At 43.6% G+C, this 20,983-nt stretch overlaps 1 protein-coding gene across 1 annotated transcript in view; it reads left to right on the top strand.

The window, feature by feature from the left end:
* Positions 1-20,983, top strand: part of LOC129696066 (transient receptor potential cation channel subfamily A member 1-like) — a 135,326-nt gene that overhangs the window by 77,299 nt on the left and 37,044 nt on the right. Inside the window, exons 11-15 of the mRNA XM_055633474.1 lie at positions 5,699-5,807; positions 7,614-7,784; positions 16,593-16,660; positions 19,465-19,635; positions 19,791-19,909. Of these exons, the coding sequence (XP_055489449.1) occupies positions 5,699-5,807; positions 7,614-7,784; positions 16,593-16,660; positions 19,465-19,635; positions 19,791-19,909 (638 nt within the window). The remainder of the gene's footprint in view (positions 1-5,698; positions 5,808-7,613; positions 7,785-16,592; positions 16,661-19,464; positions 19,636-19,790; positions 19,910-20,983) is intronic.

The following is a 20,983-nucleotide window of genomic DNA, read 5'->3' as shown; positions in this document are numbered from 1 at the left end:
TATGACAATGAATCGCAGACTCTAATAAATCCTCCTCGTGGCGTACTCAGTCAACGGAACGATTCCTCCCCGACACAGCAATCTAAAGTATACGAACCCTGATCGAACCACCATGAATCGGATTCTAACAATACTAACAATCCCGATTTAAACAGATCCCATATATTCAATTCAAACGCACTTTTACCCCAATTATCTAACACCCAAAATCCTTAAGCACACACGCAGACAATACAAGTAGCGGTTCGCAATCTTAACACACTCTAAATATATTTTACATACAAAAAATATTTATACAGTTCAGATCCGATAATTATATTAAAAAAACGATGCAGGAAATTTACAATAATAATTTAACACGTTAGCGCACAATTCAATTTCAATTCCGCGTCGTGCTGTTATCAATCAATGAACCTCTCCCTCCGATACCAAAGATTTTCCCCTTCCTAGGATACTCTTTGCTGAGGGGTACTTCTTCTTAAGTGACTACTTTTCCTCCTAAATGATACTTTCCTCCTGCTAAGACTGGACATCTATTGTGGAACCTCTATCCCTCCATTCTAAATTCTCAGAATAAGGGGTACCTCTCACATCCGGGTACTTTTCACCAAGTAAACCAGGTTCCTGTCTCTCAGTTACTCTTCGCTATCAAATACTAATCAACAATCGATCGGAGGGTTACTATTCACTGTTGATCAGCCACTATTCGAAATCAATCTCAAACACGCTATACACACTTCGAAGTTCTAGATACACAGAATTCAAATTCTACCGTACGGGCAGAACCTCACTATAAAGTCACGCATTTAGGTCTTTGATTCTGCAAATTTAAGTGCACTCTATTCAATCAGTTTTGGTGCGTACCACTTAACGTACGCGGGCTCGTATTCAAATTTACTCGCCCAATAAAATCTCGAATGGACTAGAGTATTCCCAGCCAATCTATACTCTAGCCACCGAGCCCAGTGCCTTTACGAGAGTCCTCCGTCACTCCAGGGGGGGATTTGGATATCTTCACACAGGCGTGGCCTCTAACCAACTTAGGTTTTACCTGCTCAAAAGGATTTCCATCTCACCTGCTTGGCACCAGGTGCCAGCGCCTAGCCTCTTCGTGCTGGCAGTGAATGCCAAGTTTCAGAACGCACCTTTCCAATCAGCGCTCCCAGCAATGACGGGTTAAATGCTTCACCGCTTAGCACGTAAACCAGACTTGTTTTCAATATCCCGCCAATTGGATACCAAATCTAGGTAGGGCTTTTAATCCAAGTCTGAATTTATGGTTTTAGCCAGCAGCTTCAGCTAACAACTACAACTAAGTTTTGGGCCTCTAGCCCAGGAAAGGGCCTCTAACCCAACCCCAGCAGGGTCTCTAACCCCACCCAGGTTTTATGGGCCCCTAACCCCTATGCCCCCCCCCCCCCCCCCCCCGTGCTTGCTAGACTCTGTTCTACGATCTCGTTGGGACCCTTTCCCAAGCCCGTGAATGATCGATCTGCTCCGACTAGCGAAATGCTGAAAATCAATGCGAAAACTGCACCATGGCACAGATTTCTGCACTTGCGATCGGGACAGCTCAACACCCTTAATCGCAAACTTGTGTTTAGGGGTCCGTTGAGATCCCAGATGGGCCCTCAATGTAAATAGCTCATCTCTAGTCTAGTTGCAGTCAATAAAATACTGAATCAAGCACTTGAGCAACTAAACTTTGTTTTGGATTACACAACACAAATTCCCCTATACAATACATAACCACTGCAGGTTCGATCCTTGTATCTGCTTGGCCAAGCCCTTCTAGCCTCGTGCAAGCAGAGACACTCCATAAAGGTCACGCAGTCCCAAGCGTTCTTCCAGAAGATCGACATCGGACCTCGTGGGAGCTACCTTTTATAGGTCCCCGAACCTTGAGGGACTGAACCACATGGGGGTGGTCTCTATACAGTCCAATAACACATATCGATTAACACAGTACATGATCATATCATAAATGGCATATCGATAGACAGTTCCCTAGCCCAATAACACAGTAACTAATACAATGTGTCTAACGAAGCTTCTAGATGGAAGTTAACAGAGATGAATTATGCAACATGTGTCTTGGGATTCAGACAACCCAGACAAAGGTCAACGTCATAACCGATCAACAACTGTCCAAATAAGGCTTCGCAACATTATTTACACTATGTATATCTGGTTTGCATTGACCAATGCAATTTACACCTTATTGTAAGAACCTGCAGGTGTCCCATTCTTTCCCTGCAGCTCTTATCAATGTCACAGACAAACTGGCACCATTCAGCAGCTTGTCCCAGTTCTGCAAAAGACACATTTAACTTGACCAAAATAGCCGAGCAGCACACAAGCCTTTACTCAATTTTAATGTCCTGGCTGCTCCAATTTGGCCAGGATTAACAGGGGGTTCAAGACAAAGCCAGGCAAGTGATAGGTGGCTATAGGCGAGTAGGAGTTTTAATTGACAGATGGGTGGGGAAAGGCCAGAGATGGGCAGAACTTTAAGTAATTAACCAACAACCACTTCCATCCCTTTTAATTTCCCACTCTCTTCTCTGTGCCCACTTAGACCCATACCCATTTCTATGACTATCCTGCCTCTTTACCTCCCCTACCACCCTTCCCCTTCCAACTATATTCCTTCCACTGGCTTCACATTTTACACTTCATATCTTTTTCTTACCACCTTTTGGCTTCATTCCGTCTTTGTCCACCATCTGCCAATAAAACACCCCCATCTATATCCACCTTTCATACTAGAACATCCGAGATGTTCTCATTCTTTAGGGAACGGGGGTTCCCCACTCCCATTATAGATGAGGCCCCAACTTGTGTCTCCTCAGTACCCTGCATCAGTGCCCTTGCTCCTCCTCCCCTAGTCGCAACAGTGACAGAGTCCCCATAATCCTTACCTTCCACCCCATCAGCCGTGGCATACACACATAATCCTCCAAAATGTACATCACCTCCAACAGGATCCCACTGCGAGCCACATTTTCCCATCTCCACCCCTTTCCGCTTTCCGCAGAGACTGTTCCCTCTGGAACTCCCTGGTTAACTCATCCCTTCCCACCCAGACCACCCCCTTCCCAGGTACCTTCTCCTGTAACCGCATAAGATGCAACACCTGTCGCTATATCTCCTCCCTCTGCCAAAGACCCCGACAATCTTTTCAGGTTAGGCAGGTTAGGCAGAGGTTCACTTGCACCTCCTTCAACCTCATCAGGTGAACCAACCTGATCTCCCGGTTGCTGGACACTTTAATTCTCCTTCCCATTCCTACACAGACCTTTCTGTCCTCAGTTTCCTCCATTGTCAGTGTGAGGCTAAACAAAAATTGGAGAAACAGCATCTCATATTTTGCTTGGGCAGTTTACAGCCCAGTGGTATGAATATTGATTTATCACACTTCAGGTAGCCCCTACATTCCCTCTCTTTATCCCTCCCTCACCCAAGTCGCGCTAGCTTCACATTTTCACCCGCCAAACAGCTGACAGTGGCCTGTTTCTTTTATCATCGTTACTTTTTTTGCATATCTTTCATTCATTGTTCTTTATCTCTCCATATCACCGTCTATATCTCTCATTTCCCTTATCCATAACCAGTCTGAAGAAGGGTCTTGACCCAAAATGTCAGTTTCCTTCTCTCCAGAGATGCTACCTGTCCCACTGAGTTACTGCAGCTTTTTGCGTCTAACCACCTTGCTTTGCCTTGCACCTTGCTGCCCCCAGCACTCTTCTGGCTTTTTTCTCCCTACTATAATTAATCTGAAGAAGAGTCCTGACCTCCTTTCCATGTTCTCCAGAAATGATGCCTGACCAACTGAATGACTTCAGTACTGTGTTTTTGAAAATCTATTTTCAACTTGCATTTCATAACACATGCACAGATGGTGTGGCTTTGTAAAACAGAAAATCACAATAACTTAGAGAGCAAAATCCCACCCCACCTAATCAGTTGCAACAAGGTGTAATGACACAAGCTTAATGAACTTGCTAGCCTTTTTCTTCTGTCATCTCTTGTACGATCCAACTGTCACAAACGAGCACGTGGCTTATTTATTGGCTTTGAGCTTGATTTGTAATGACAAGTCTTCCAGGAGTGTGTCTAGTCACTGGAAACATAGAGATAGGCCACATGTCATTTTTTGAACTGTTTGAATTATTCCAACAGCTAATAATTATTGAACCATTAATTGCAAAGTATTTTGGAGCAGTTCAATTTTAAGTGGTTCCCGTACAGCAATTTAACACTTGTATTCTAATACTTATTAAAAGGTGAGAGTAACTTAAGCCAAAGGTAATTTCAATATACTATTTAGCAGGTGTTTATGGAAGTGCCTTTAACCAAAATTATTTGCCACTTTGGTTTGAGCATATAATTAGCTAAAAATACTCCTGCATAGTTAGAAATTATATTTTTACTTATCAGCAGGTGTTGCTGTCCCATTATTTTCATTCAGTTTGTCTTTTATGCCAAGGTGAACTACAAATTCCATACTAGACTAAGTGGGACCCGTTTGGGGGGGCTTTCTGGAGCGCTAGTATGGGTGTTGTGAGCTGAAGGGGCTGGTTGTCAGAGGGCTAGTATGGACATTGTGGGCCGAATGGATACTTGGGCTGGCAGCTCACTCACTCACTCACGGCTATTCCTTGAAAATCCATTTCAAGCAAGGTGCAAGGCCACCAAATTCAAGTGCAGTTTCATACCTCTTCAAGCAGGGTGCAAGGCCAACAAATTCAAGTGCAGTTTCATACCATTTCAAGCAGGGTGCAAGGCTACCAAAGTCAAGTGCCATTTGATACCATTTCAAGCAGGGTGCAAGGCCACCAAAATTCAAGTGCAGTTTCATACCATCTGAAGCAGGGTGCAAGGCCACCACATTCAAGTGCAGTTTCATATCATTTCAAGCAGGGTGCAAGGCCACCAAATTCAAGTGCAGTTTCATACCATTTCAAGCAGGGTGCAAGGCCACCAAATTCAAGTGCAGTTTCATACCATTTCATGCAGGGTGCAAGATTCCACCAAAGACAGAGAGTCGTGACCTCTCCCTCCCCCATCTTGCAGAGACGGAGCCACGCCCACACTTCTGGGTTTTATAGTCCCTCCCCCCCACCGGAAGGGGCGTGGCCGTGGCATGATTGACATGAGGGCATCTCAAAAAGTTTGAACACTAATAACTCTTTTATTTTTCATCTATGGGAAAAATCCTCGTGGTAGCGTTTTTTCTAAAATCAATATACAGTGCAAACAGGAAGTGGTCAAGTTTAGACTTTTAATTATATAGATTACCCATGTTCAGTTCTATGAAGTTACCAATGTCAATGCCATCTTCTGAATATTGAAACCCATGCTCTTATCAACCTCATACTTCATAGAACTGAACGTGAGTAGCATTGATTGTGTCTGGAGTAGAACAGGTATAATAAAGAAGAATTGGGATGACACTTCAGACATTAAACTGTTTACAGGAATTTAAATATAAAAAACAAATCAGTGGCTCCTTACTACAATAGAATATCACCTTGACAGGTAAATTAACTATGCTTTGTATAAGCTTACTAGAATAAACATAATCACATTTTATATAAAAATCAAGTGCAATATCAGTGGTGATACTGCAATGGCAATATTTATTATCCTAATTTGAAAATGCAGAAGTTTAATCGTGTTCTAAATTAATTTTCAGTATTGGAGCCTTCGTCATATTGCTGTCAAAATTTTTCTTTATCATTACTTGGACGATCCTCGTGGCTATTAGCCAGTGGAAGAATAAAGCATACTACACATTCCCACAGGTATAATATATATTAACAAATATCACAGAATCACCAGTTGAAAGTATAGGCTCACAATGATTGTTAAGACCATTCTTCAAATGTATTGATCAAAAATGAATTGGCATTAATAAATCTAAAAAAAATGTATTTATTTGGGAAATAAACTATGGCATATTTTTTCACAAATTGATTTTTGTTTTTGTTTAGCAATTAGAGCAACTCTTACACATGTGGCCAGCAATGGAGCAAATACTCTCATGAATTGTCATTGAATTTCTGTGAAACATCTTAATGATATGTTATAACATTATAAAACACTTAACTGGTTACCTTGGACTATTATGTACATTTGTTGGCAACGAACACTTGGAAAAATGATAAGGCCTTAAAGGAGGTGAAAAATAGTTTTACTAGAATGGGGCAGATCATCGAAACATAGAAAATAGTTGCAGGAGGAGGCCATTGGGCCCTTTGAGCCAGCACCGCCATTCATTGTGATCATGCCTGACCGTCCCCAATCAATAACCCGTGCCTGCCTTCTCCCCATATCCCTTGATTCCACCAGCCCCTAGAGCTCTATCTAACTCTCTCTTAAAACCATCCGGTGATTTGGCTTCCACTGCCCTCCACAAATTCACAACTCTCTAGGTGAAAAAGTTTTTTCTCACCTCAGTTCTAAATGGCCTCCCCTTTATTCTAAGTCTGTGGCCCCTGGTTCTGGACTCGCCCAACATTGGGAACATTTTTCCTGCATCTAGCCTGTCCAGTCATGTTGCAGGAAGGAAGGTTGAGAGATATTTTAATAGCATTGTCCAAAATCGTGAATGGTCTGGACAGAGTAAATTCAAAATCCATTGTTATGTCTTGAACGTACTCGATGACAATCTGCATAGCTATATTGGGTTGAGAATGCTAAAGATACACAATTCTATGGGGTAGAGAAATGTCTTCTCTTTTCAGTCACAGATGGTAGTCCTGTATGTTTTAAATGTAGTGTATAATGCTAAAACCCATTGAGAATCTTCCACCCATATAACATGAAACTGGTCAAATATATATTAAATATTGTGCTCTTCTCATTTTTACCCAGAATAATGTGCAAAAAAGGGACACGTGCAATTCCTAAAGGGGACTGCGTGAAATGCTTCCAACTGCGACGCTTCTGTAACACAATTGGGTGTTAGACCGTGTAGGAATTCTTTGTGACAACCACAGCTCAGCTGCAGGAAAGGTCATCAGGAAGCTGCGAGGGTATACGGCAAACCTAAACTTATATTGGCACCCACAAACCCTGACTAGATCCCCCCCACATCTCAAAAGGCCCCAAACCATTGCACAGTGCATGATATTGGAAAAGCAGAGCTCATGGCCTATGGCTCCTTGGTGGGTAATATAAAACTGCAGCTGTCTGTAACGGGGACAGGATATCCGGTATCCTAAGCATTGAAAAACTATTGATCCCTTGAAACTTACTCCACAACAATATTTATTTGTCTCTTGAATATTTTTAAAATATCCAATAAATCTCCGTAGTCTACGTTGCCGATTACACTCCAACCAGCATGTCTTTGGGACGTGGGAAATAAGAGCACTTGAAAGGAATTCCATGATTTCAGAGAGGACTTGCAAATTCCTCACGGACAACTCTGGAGGTCAGCACTGAAGACAATTTGCTGCAGTTGTGAGAGAGTAACTTTAGTAGCTTACCACTGTGGCATTACATAGATCTTAGAAAGTTATTCTTCGTCAATGATTTTAGGATAGAGGGGCCAAGTGTTTTCATTTGCAATTGGATCTAATTGTTATTTCTTATTTGGATTTTAGGATTGGTGGAGATTAGCATTTGGTTTGGGCTGTTTCATTCAACTTGCCTTGTTTGTTGGAATAGAAGTGACAAATTACGTGAAAGCTAAAAGGAGGTTAGAAAGGTGGAAAAGGAATGAAAAGACGAAAATCCTTCAAAGCAAAAAATTTTGTCACCCTTGTTGGCCTTTGGTAATTATTATTTTAGTATATTCCACTATATTACATTTGTTAAATATTTTATGAAAAGATTTTAACTTTAACTATAATTATTAATAAAGGCACTCTTTCATGAATGATTCCCCAAACATCTATCCTTTACTGCTCAAAAAACACTTTGACTCTCCTCTGTTCAAAAGCCTGTTAAAGTTGGTATGTCTACCTTTGGAAGCATTTGCATGCAGCCATTTTTTAGAATGATGTTTGTATTTTAAAACATAATGAAAAAAAATACAACACCTGTTTCTGAATTGAAAAGTTGAAATGTGATGTCATGATGGCGGAGATCTGAATAAAATGTTTCAATTGGTCTCAATTGATTGAAATAGATGATTCTGGACACCAACAGGTGCACTGATACTCATGAGACTGCAGAAGCTGGATCTGAAATAAAACAAAAAATGTAGGTCAGGCAGCATCTTTGGAGGCAGAGAGATGTTTGATGTTTTTGCTTGAGACCATGCATTACCACACCCCGCGGGCCTGCACCAGTGGACCGGCACTTCCAGTGCTTTGCCCACTGACCCGGACTCCAATCCCTGCGGGCCTCCACCACTGTCTCTGCCGACCCTAGCCACTCCACCGTCCACCAGCGGGCCGCATCCGTCGCCTTACCTGAGTCCTGGGCTCAAATTATGTTACAGACTCTCACACCACATGGTTTGACTGCGCTGGGTCCTAACACTTCCCAAGCCCACCCACCCCACACAGGGAACCTCAATGTGTGTGGGGGGGGGGGGGGGGGGGGGGGCATTAGGACCTAGCTAGGTCTTCACCTTCCCCCTTGAAGCAGGTGACCCCAGCTCCTCCCCATCCACACTATAGTCCTCATAACACTCTCCTTCCTGACCACCCACCACACCCCCACCAGACATCACCTCGGCCTCCGTCGACTCAACTGCCTTCCCCTGGCCCTAACCCCCACCCTTGCCATGTGTTCACCATCCACCCTACCCTCCCCTCCCCCTTTCCAAAACCGAACGATCTTAGAAACATAGAAAAAAGGTGCAGGAGGATGCCATTCGGCCCTTCGAGCCAGCACTGCCATTCATTGTGATCATGGCTGATCATCCCCTATCAATAACCCGTGCCTGCCTTCTCTCCATATCCCTTGATTCCACTAGCCCCTAGAGATCTATCTAACTCTCTCTTAAATCCATCCAGTGATTTGGCCTTCACTGCCCTCTGTGGCAGGAAATTCCACTAATTCACAACAAAAAGTTTTTTCTCACCTCAGTCTTAAATGGCCTCCCCTTTATTCTAAGACTGTGGCCCCTGGTTCTGGACTCGCCCAACATTGGGAACATTTTTCCTGCATCTTGCTTGTCCAGTCCTTTTATAATTTTATATGTTTCTATAAAATTTTCCCCTCATCCTTCTAAACCCCGGTGAATTACTAGCCTAGTCTTTTCCATCTTTCCACATATGACAGTCCCGCCATCCCAGGGATAAATCTTGTGAACCAACGCTGCACTGCCTCAATCACAAGGATGTCTTTCCTTAAATTAGGAGACCAAAACTGTACATAATGCTCCAGATGTGGTCTTACCAGAGCCCGATACAACTGCAGAAGAAGTTGTCCTGCAGAAGAATACCTGTCCTCAGCAGAGGCCTCAGCTTTGTTCCCCTCTGTCCCCACCTCAAAGAGTTCCGTGTGCGCCACGATGTGGAGCTCTTCTTCCATCACCTCCGCATCCGCCTCCGCATCCGTGCTTTATACCACCCAGTGATGACCCCTTTTCACGTCTCCAACTTGGACTCCCTCCTCTTGGACTCCCCCCTCATGCCACCTACCTTCTTTAGACCTTTTCATTTTAAACTGCCGGCAGGACATCAACCGCCTCAACTTTTCCACTCCCCTTACTCACTCTAACCTCTCCCCCCTGAAATGCAGCCCTTCGCTCACTCTGCAACAACCCCGAATGGGTGATCAAACCTGCCGACAAGGGAGGTGCCGTGGTATTCAAGAAGGAACTACAGATGCTGGAAAATCAAAGGTACACAAAAATGTTGGAGAAACTCAGCAGGTGCAGCAGCATCTATGGAGCGAAGGAAATAGGCAACGTTTCAGGCCGAAACCCTTCTTCAGTGGTAGTCTGGTAGTTTGATCTCTACCAGTCTGAGGCCAGGTGCCAACTCTCAGACACCTCCTCCTACTTATCATTGGTCCATGACCCCACAGATGAGCACCAGGCCATTATCTCAAGCACCATCACTGGCTTCATCGCCTCCGGCTCCCTGTCCTCCCAAGCCTCCAACCTCATCGTTCCCCATCCCCCACACGGCCCCATTTTTATCTTCCCCCCACCGAACTTATTTCCACATACCTCGACCCCCCCCCCCCCCCCCCCCCCCCCCCCCCCCCCAGTCAAATCCCTCCCTACCTATGCCCAAGACACCTCACACACTCTTTGTCTCCTTCATGACTTCTGTTTTCCAGGCCCCCACACCCTCATCTTCACTATGAAAGTCCAGTCACACTAAATCTCCATCCCCCACCAGGGTCTTAAACCCTCCGTTTCTTCCTCAACCGCAGAACCAACCAATCTCCTACTAATTCTCTCCTCCACCTAGCAGAGCTGGTCCTTATCCTCAACAACTTTTCCTTTGACTCCTTCCATTTCCTCTAAATTCAAGACGTAGCTATGGGCACGCGCATGGGCCCCAGCTATGCCTGCCTCTTTGTAGGGTACGTCGAACAATCCCTGTACCAAGGCCATATCCCCGAACTCTACCTCCATTACATTGACCACTGCAGTGAAACATAGAAACGGAAAATAGGTGCAGGAGTAGGCCATTCGGCCCTTCGAGCCTGCACCGCCATTCAATATGATCATGGCTGATCATCCAACTCAGTATCCTGTACCTGCCTTCTCTCCATACCCTCTGATCTCTTTAGCCACAAGGGCCACATCCAACTCCCTATTAAATATAGCCAATGAACTGGCCTCAACTACCTTCTGTGGCAGAGAATTCCAGAGATTAATCACTCTCTGTGTAAAAAAATGTTTTTCTCATCTCGGTCCTAAAAGATTTCCCCCTTATCCTTAAACTGTGACCCCTTGTTCTGGACTTCCCCAACATCGGGAACAATCTTCCTGCATCTAGCCTGTCCAACCCCTTAAGAATTTTGTAAGTTTCTATAAGATCGCCCCCCTCAATCTTCTAAATTCTAGCGAGTACAAGCCGAGTCTATCCAGTCTTTCTTCATATGAAAGTCCTGACATCCCAGGAATCAGTCTGGTGAACCTTCTCTGTACTCCCTCCATGGCAAGAATGTCTTTCCTCAGATTAAGAGACCAAAACTGTACGCAATACTCCAGGTGTGGTCTCACCAAGACCCTGTACAATTGCAGTAGAACCTCCCTGCTCCTTTGGCGGTACCTCCTGCACCCATGCAGAACTCACTGACTTCATCCATTTCACCACTAATTTCCATTCGGCCCTCAAATTCACCGGTACCATTTCCGACATCACCCTACCGTTTCTAGATCTCACCATCTCCATCACAGGCAACAGACTACTGACTACATCAACTACAAACCCACTGACTCCCAGCATTATCTGGACTACACTTCTTCCCACCCTGTTTCCTGTAAGGACTCTATCCCCTACTCCCAATTCCTCTGTCTACACCACACTGCACCCAGGATGAAGTGTTCCAAACCAGGGCATCGGAGATGTCCTCATTCTTTAGGGAACGGGTTTTCCCCTCTTCTATTACAGATGACGCTCTCACCAGGGTCTCTTCTATATCCCACAGCTGCACTCTTACTCCCCATCCCCCTACTCGTAACAAGGACAGAGGCCCCCTTGTCATCACCTTCCACCCCATCAGCTTTCCGATGCAACCGCAGGAAATGCTACACTTGTCGCTTTACCTCCCCCCTCAACTCCATCCAAGGACCCAAGTAGTCTTTTTAGGTGAGACAGAGGTTCACTTGCACCTCCTCCAACCTCATCTACTGCATCCGCTGTTACAGGTGTCAACTTCTCTACATCGGCGAGACCAAGCCAAGTTCGGCGATCGCATCGCTCAACACCTATGCTCATTTCGCACTAACCAACCTGATTTCCCGGTGGCTCAGCACTTCAACTCCCCCTCCCATTCTGAATCTGACCTTTCTGTCCTGGGCCTCCTGCATTGCCAGAGTGAGGCCCAGCGCAAATTGGTGGAACAGCACCTCATATTTTGCACCTCATAGTTTACACCCCAACGGTATGAATATTGACCTCCAATTTCAGATAGTCCTTGTTTTTCCCTCCTTCTCCTCCCCAGCTCTCCCACAAGCCTACTGTCTCTGCCTCTTCCTTTCTTTCCCCCCCCCCCCCCCCCCCCGACATCAGTGAAGAAGGGTCTCGACCCGAAACGTCGTCTATTGCTTCTCTTCATAGATGCTGCATTACCCGCTGAGTTCCATCAGCACTTTTGTATACCTTTGATTTTTCCAGCATTTGTAGTTCTTTCTTAAACATGCATCAGGACTGGCTCGCTGAGTTCCTCTACTAATTTGCTTTTTGTTTTAGGTACAGCAATAGTCAGTTCCATGCCAGCCCTAAATAGATTCAGGGAATCAGGCTGGGTAGGTTTTGGGAAATTAATTTGTGGGTGTGGTGTGCAGATCTATCGTCATATGGCAGTTATTACTTTTTTTCGTGAATCGCACACTGATTTGAAACTTCTAGTATTTCTGATACAAACTGTATTTCCATAATCCAAATATGATTGATGAATTGGGGAACACTGTGTATTTTGTAGGCCTAATGGTTATAGTGCAATTCATAGGGACTTGTTCTTCTTATCGATTCCGTACTCAAGATGAGAAGTTGTTCAGCCAGAGATTTTTCGGCATTTCGACACTTCTCGGCATTTGCATACAATGGCGTCTGTCTTGTGCTTCTTGTGCATGGTGATGAAAAGATTAGTGGAAACAGGGCTGCGACGTGAACGCTCTAACCTTGACCCCATCGGAACTAACACTGCATTAATCAAAGTTACTTTGGAAATCAACACGGGTGGGGGGGGGGGGGGGGGATATACATAATTACATGGAATCTCCCTGCAGTAATCATGCACCAATCGTCTCTTAAGAACATGGGCTGCTTGATTGATCAAAGAAGGCTATCTAAGAAAGTTACTTTGGAAATTGGCAAGGAAAAACTCCGAACGATACTTGTGCAACCTACAGCCTTTAGTATTTTTAGCTATGCCTGACGTTTTATTTTTGAAAATCAAGAGGCGAAAACTAACTTTGTTATTGTGAGTCTGAAACACTCTATCCCCTTTTCCCATTAATGCTATTTATTTTATAACACTATTTTCTATAGAATGAAGTTTCTTGGAAATGCAACCATTGAATTATAGCAAAACTACGTATTTCTGAAGACGGGTCTCAACCCGAAACGTCGCCTATTCCTTCACTCCATAGATGCTGCCTCACCCGCTGTATTTCTCCAGCATTTTTGTTTACCTTGTATTAAAATGTTGATCACCATTTTTTGATGATACTGCAATGGTCCTTTTAGGTTTTCCTGTTTCACCATTCTAAACGTGGATTTCACCAGCACATCTCTTAATTAGTGATCTCCAACTAGCAAGATAGATATACCATATGTATAGCAGGGGTCGGCAACCTCGTTCTGCATAGGAGCCAGGACCCATGTCTGTTAGTCGATGGCGGGCCACATCTATCGCCATAGTTAATAAATAATTAATAATAGTTTAAAAAATCACAACAAAAATGTAACAAGGGGGGTGAATTAGGGTTAGAAACATAGAAACATAGAAATTAGGTGCAGGAGTAGGCCATTCGGCCCTTCGAGCCTGCACCGCCATTCAATATGATCATGGCTGCTCATCCAACTCAGTATCCCGTACCTGCCTTCTCTCCATACCCCCTGATCCCCTTAGCCACAAGGGCCACATCTAACTCCCTCTTAAATATAGCCAATGAACTGACCTCAACTACCCTCTGTGGCAGAGAGTTCCAGAGATTCACCACTCTCTGTGTGAAAAAAGTTCTCCTCATCTTGGTTTTAAAGGATTTCCCCCTTATCCTTAAGCTGTGACCCCTTGTCCTGGACTTCCCTAACATCGGGAACAATCTTCCTGCATCTAGCCTGTCCAACCCCTTAAGAATTTTGTAAGTTTCTATAAGATCCCCTCTCAATCTCCTAAATTCTAGAGAGTATAAACCAAGTCTATCCAGTCTTTCTTCATAAGACAGTCCTGACATCCCAGGAATCAGTCTGGTGAACCGTCTCTGCACTCCCTCTATGGCAATAATGTCCCTTCCTCAGATTTGGAGACCAAAACTGTACGCAATACTCCAGGTGTGTGGTCTCACCAAGACCCTGTTACAACTGCAGTAGAACCTCCCTGCTCCTATACTCAAATCCTTTCGCAATGAAAGCTAACATACCATTCGCTTTCTTTACTGCCTGCTGCACCTGCATGCCTACCTTCAATGACTGGTGTACCATGACAGGTTAGGCATTTTTCTCTCAGTGGAAGATGCCTTAGCCTTCCACTGCCTGGCACTGCCACAGTGTCACTATGGCAGTGACCCCCACTCTGCCCACTGGCAGTCAGTGGCGTTCAGTAAATGGGGGAACACACAGGATCTGCCCTCATCCATTAATTAGGCGGGTTCGGGAGCCGGTGAAACTCGGGACATCTCTGCGGTAGTCTATCTCAACATACACATTCATAATTATATTAATGATATTATTTTTATATCATATATTTATATATAACTCCTGCCATATTCACGTCATATATATATATATATATATTATAATAATATATGGTTTAAATAGACCACAGCATGGAATTAGGCTCCCCATGGAGTAATATGAGCATTGAGCACAAGATGGTGCTTACTTTTTCTATCTAATTTTTGATAATTAGCTTAATTAATTAATGTGCAACTGTTGACACTGACGAGTTATGAATTCCTTCTCAATTATATTTTATCTAAATCTGTGCCAAATTTCATGTAGATACCTGGGTCACAAAAGTTAAATTCTGGACACATTTTCGATGCTCGGCCCACAGCCTAACAGCACTTGAGGTCAGGACAGAACCTTGTTTGTTGGAATTATGAGGCAAATCTTTAAAAACATAACCTGTAAAAAGTCTAATAACCAATTTATAGCTATCTACTTTGGCTGAATTAGTTCCAAATTAGCAAATATGACAATCTGTTCAATTGAATCAATTTCTTGTGAAATTTATGATGATCAATGATATAAAGAAGAGAGAAACCAGGAACTGCAGATACTGGTTTACAAAAAAAAACCACAAAATGCTGCAGTAACTCAGCGAGTCAAGCAGTATCTCTGGAGGACTTGAATAAACGGCAATTTGGATCGGGTCCCTTCTTCAGTCTGATTGGAGTAGGGGAGGAGAAAGCTGGAAAAGCAAGGTGGCCCAAAGCTTGACAAGTGATAGGTAGATACTGTGAGAGGGATTGTTATTGGAAGATGGGTGGACAAAGGCTAGAGACGAAAAGGACACAAAAGGGTGAAAGAAGAGAAGAAGAGTGAAATGTGAAGCCAGAGGAAGGGGTGTAAGTGGAAGGGGAAAGTGGGGTATTGGAGAAATGGGTATGCATATAATACTTCTGATTTAACACTTCAAGGTATTATGGTTGTCTAAATTGTGCCACTCAAATTGGTTGAGTTATTCTGTTATTCAAGGCTGTAGATCAATCATATAAAAGTTACTGGAGTTTGGTATTTGTAAGTTCACTCATTTTGGCTGAGGGATAAGGTGTACTCTTTATCAGGCAAGGAGGCTTATTTGTGTTCAAGAAGGAACTGCAGATGCTGGAAGATCGAAGGTACACACCACCTCCAACGTGACCCCACCACTCGCCACATCTTCCCTTCTCCCCCTATGTCTGCCTTCCGCAAAGACCGCTCCCTCCGCAACTCCCTTGTCAATTCTTCCCTTACCTCCCATACCACCCCCTCCCTGGGCACTTTCCGCTGCAACTGCAAGAAATGCAACACCTGTCCCTTCACCTGCCCCCTCGACTCCATTCAAGGACCCAAGCAGTCGTTCCAAGTGCGACAAAGGTTCACCTGTATCTCCTCCAACCTCATCTACTGCATCCGCTGCTCTAGATGTCAGCTGATTTACATCGGGGAGACTAAGCGGAGGTTGAGCGATCATTTCGCCGAACACCTCAGCTCAGTCCGCAATAATCTACCTGAACTCCTGGTGGCTCAGCACTTCAACTCCCCCTCCCATTCCCAATCCGACCTCTCTGTCCTGGGTCTCCTCCATTGCCAGAGTGAGCAACACCGGAAATTGGAGGAACAGCACCTCATATTCCGCCTGGGTTGCTTGCGTCCGATGGCATGAACATTGAATTCTCCCAATTTTGCTAGCCTTTGCTGTCTCCTCCCCTTCCTTAACCCTCGAGCTGTCTCCTCCCATCCCCCTGCCCCTGGGCTCCTCCTCCTCCCTTTTTCCTTCCTTCTCCCCCCCCCCCACCCCCCATCAGTCTGAAGATGGGTTTCAGCCTGAAACGTCGCCTATTTCCTTTGCTCCATAGATGCTGCTGCACCCGCTGAGTTTCTCCAGCATTTTTGTGTACCAAGGAGGCTTATTTATTTGGATAACCTTGAATTTTGCTTATAACATTCTTAAGAATAGTCATGGGTTTCTGTGAATACAAAAGGCAGAACCGACTAGTAGGAATAAATGCTTAATGATGACTTAATCAGCAGAATTAACCTGCATATAAATAATAATTTCCATTGTTATTTTAGGAGGCAACAATTTTAAAGAAGAAACTGAGTGATACAGCATCAATAAAATTATATCGCCTGGATATATGGTGAGTTTGATGGTTAAGAGCATCCTTTGTTAATATCTTAGATCAATAATTTAATGTTGAAAGCTCTTCATTGGCTCAGATATCAGAGCTTCCAATTTAAAACAACCATAATGAAGCCGACCAGAGAAAAGGCAATTCTGGATTTAGTGTTGTCTAATGAACCAGATTTGATAAGAGAACAATACCGCTTGGAGGTAGTGATTATAATATGATTAGTTTTAATCTGCAATTTGAGAAGGAGAAGGTTAAATCGGAAATGGCAGTTATGCAGTTGAACAAAGGGGACTATGAAGGCATGAGGGAGGAGCTGGCCAAGGTAGACTGGAAAAGGATCCTAGCAGGAATGATGGTGTAACAGCAATGGCAGGAATTTCTGGGCATAATCCAGAAGAAGCACGATCATTTCATTCCAAAAAGGAAGAAAGATTCTTGGGGGAGTAGGAGGCAACTGTGGCTTACAAGAGAAGTTAGGGATAGAATAAAACTAAAAGAAAAGATGTATAACACAGCAAAGAGTAGCCGGAAGCCAGAGGATTGGGAAACTTTCATAGGACAACAGAAGGAAACAAAACGGGCAATACGGGCTGAAAAGATGAAGTACGAGGGGAAGCTGGCCAGGAATATAAAGAAGGACAGTAAAAGCTTATTTAGATATGTTAAGGGAAAAAGAGTAGCAAAGTCATATGTGGGTCCTTTGAAGGTAGACACGGGTGAAATAATTATGGGTAACAAGGAAATGGCAGATACTTCGGATCTGTCTTCACTAAGGAAGACACAAATAATCTCCCAGATGTACTGGAGGACAGAGGATCTAAGGGGGTAGAGGAACTGAAAGAAATTTTCATTAGGCGAGAAATAGTATTGGGTAAGCTAATGGGACTGAAGGATGATAAATCCCCTGGACCTGATGGTCTGCATCCCAAGGTCCTCAGGGCGGTGACTCTAGAAATAGTGGATGCATTGGTGATCGTTTTCCAATGTTCAATATATTCAGGATCAGTTCCTGTGGATTGGAGGATAGTTAATGTTATCCCACCTTTCAAGAAAGAAGCGAGAGAGGAAACGAGGAATTACAGACCAGTTAGCCTGATTTCGGTGGTGGGAAAGATGCTGGAGTCAATTATTAAAGAGGTAATAATGGGGCATTGGGATAGCAGTAGAAGGATTAGTCCAAGAACATGGATTTATGAAAGGGAAATCATGCTTGACTAATCTTCTGGAATTTTTTGAAGATGTCACCAGTAAAATGGATGAAGGGGAGCCAGTGAATGTAGTGTATCTAGACTGTCAGAAAACCTTTGATAAGGTCCCGCACGGGAGACTGGTGACTAAAATTAGAGCACATAGTATTGGGGGTAGGGTGTTGACATGGATAGAAAATTGGTTGGCAGACCGGAAGCAAAGAGTAGGAGTGAAAGGGTCCTAACCACCCATGGCTGGTGAAGTGTGAGGTGGATGCTATGAGAATGCAGGGTGACTTGGACAGGTTGGGGGAGTGGGCAGGTGCATGGCAGATTAAGTATAATGCGGATAAATGTGAGGTTATCCACTTTGGTGGTAAAAACAGGAAGGCAGATTACTATATAAATGGCATCAAGTTGGGAAAAGGGGAAGTACAATGGTATCTGGGGGTACACAAATGGGGGGCATTGGAGGCCAGATCATTGGATGGATTTAAATGAGAGTTAGATAGAGATCTAGGGGCTAGTGGAATCAAGGGATATGGGGAGAAGGCAGGCACGGGTTATTGATTTGGGACTATATCAGCCATGATCACAATGAATGGCGGTGCTGGCTCGAAGGGCCGAATGGCCTCCTCCTGCACCTATTTTCTATGTTTCTATCTTTCTATGATTGTCCAATTAGATCAATTTCAAAGAGGTTCCCAGATGACTGTGTTGTTGAAAACACAGAGGTTTAGTACGAACCAATACAACTGAAATGATTCCAAATCCTTTGCCATGTTATTAGATTTCAGTTAGATGGCAGTGGGCTATTGCAATTGAGATACACTTTCTGAAATAGGAAGGGGGAAATCAGTTGGGACTCCTGCTCATAATCACATGTGCATAGATGTCAAATGGAACGGTGGCGGATCGGAACAGTTGCTGCCTTACAGTGCCAGAGACCCGGGTTCGATCCTGACAATGGGCACTTGTCTGCTTGACGATCCCCCTGTGATCTGCGTGGGTTTTCTTCAAGAACTTCGGTTTTCTGCCACACTCCAAAGATGTACAGGTTTATAGGTTAATTGGCTTGGTATAAATGTAAATTATCCCTAGTGTATGTAGGACAGTATTAATATGTGGGGATCGCTGGTCGGTCGGACTCGTTGGGCCCAAGGGTCTGTTTCTGCACTGTATCTCTAAACTAAACTAAACTAAACTGATATTCTCCACAGTCAATTGATTCTTCTTGTTTTGGCTGCTGCCTGAAAAATGACCACCGGGAGAGCAATGTATGCGAATGTACACCCAAGTTGGTAACATACAGTAGATAAGAAATCAAAGAAAATTTGGGAGGCATAACTAATTTGCACGATAGATTTGCAAGATATTTGGATTATAACTATTATATCTCCCCTTCCCTCCCCTTTCCCCCACTCTCCCTCCCTCTCTCTCCCCCCCCCCTCTAAACACCCCTCTCACCCCCCATCACACCCCCCTCTCACCCCATGTGTGTGTGTGTGTGAGGGGTGGTTAGTGTGAGTGTGACGCCGCAGGCCCCCTCCCCGCAACCGCGCGTTGAGGGGACGGGTCCCAACGGTCTAGTAACTATTATATTTCAGTTGTATTTTTATTTAGGTACCTTCATGGCTGGTTAGTAGTTATTATGCTACTGGCTGTCTTACTTACACATGTGATTGATATGATATGGCAGAAGAATATGATAATAGAGTGGCTTCATGTGCAGCTGGTAGTTGTAACACTTCCTCCGTTGTGGCTTTGGAATATGAAGAACTTCAGACCTTTCAAGTGAGTATTTTTTAGTGTTCAATTAAGATGCTGTGGAAGTTGATAACATATTTATTGGTTTATTTTAAGGCCTTTAATATAAAAAAACGGATGTGTTATATTTTGTTATATATGTGGTTAATTTTAGGAATGGTGTACTTGTTGTTTTTCTGTAGGTTTATTGGGCCATTTGTAATCATGATTGGAAAAATTTTACCAGTCATCCTTAAGTTCCTTTTCCTCTATGTACAGATCTTTCTACCGTTTGGATTTGCCTTCTACCTGACCTTTGGAGGTATGATGTATCTAATTAACTATAACTATGTGTTAAACATAATTTCATTTTTTGTTGTTTAAATGCTGCTGCATATGACATGAGAGTTTTATCATTTGAGATAGAAAATGATCATTCTTCCGAATATTTGTAAGGCACGCTTTTTCTAAACCACTATGTGGCATTGCCTATTTATATACAAAATATACTGATGCAAAGAACCGGAAATTTGTTCATTCTTGAAAATGGTACTAAAAAGATTCTTCAGGAAGACCCCCACCAGTTTGTCCCTGTTCCAGGATTGCACTTCAGTATAAACATCTTACGCAAGTACTTGCACTTTCACAATGTCTTCCCTTTTCCCTTCCAATAAGTCCAAATTATTTCAGTATCCCAGGCACCAACTTAAATTATCTTCATTTAATTGGTATCTTGCTGATATCTCTGGTTGCAACTTCTGGTATACTGACTCCAAAAATGTCAATATCGGCAAGGAACTGTGTACATATTTCACTGAGAGTGGCACTAAGATCCTAATAATGGATGAGGTGAAAGCTGGACACTGAAAAAAATCCAGACTGGCAGGGAACATAGGGAGTTCTTAAGAGCCAGAATGACGCACCAATGAGAGGAAATGGGAATGCACATAAACGCACACTTAACTTTGATACACATACCTTATTGCATTGTTGGGGAAGGTTACATGAAACTGCAGACTTCAGATATGGTGGATGAAGGTCTCTACCTTGCCCTCAGGTACAGTCATTTGGAGGCGAAGGTGCTGTCGATCAAGGGCTCGGTGACCACAGTCAACAGCTAATTGGTAGTTTGGAAATCACAGAGAATGATGAAATGCGAGTTTCTCATCCTATTTTTCAGCCCATTCAACCAATTGATCAAGATTTCACTGTAATTCTTGATAATCATCTTCACTATTTATGATACCATGTACTTTAGTGTCTACAAACTTACCAATCATGCCTGTACATTCTCATCCAAGTCATTGGTATAGATGACAAGTACCCCTGGATGACTCTCAGCAGTTGTGCCCTCTCATCCAGAGTCTTCCTGCCTTCTATGGCTAACTCTATAAAG

The sequence above is a fragment of the Leucoraja erinacea genome, chromosome 4 (genome assembly GCF_028641065.1).
Source record: "Leucoraja erinacea ecotype New England chromosome 4, Leri_hhj_1, whole genome shotgun sequence".
In the NCBI taxonomy this organism is placed as follows: domain Eukaryota; kingdom Metazoa; phylum Chordata; class Chondrichthyes; order Rajiformes; family Rajidae; genus Leucoraja; species Leucoraja erinaceus.
Note: the sequence above shows the minus strand (reverse complement) of the source record. Positions and strands in the feature narration are given on the sequence as shown.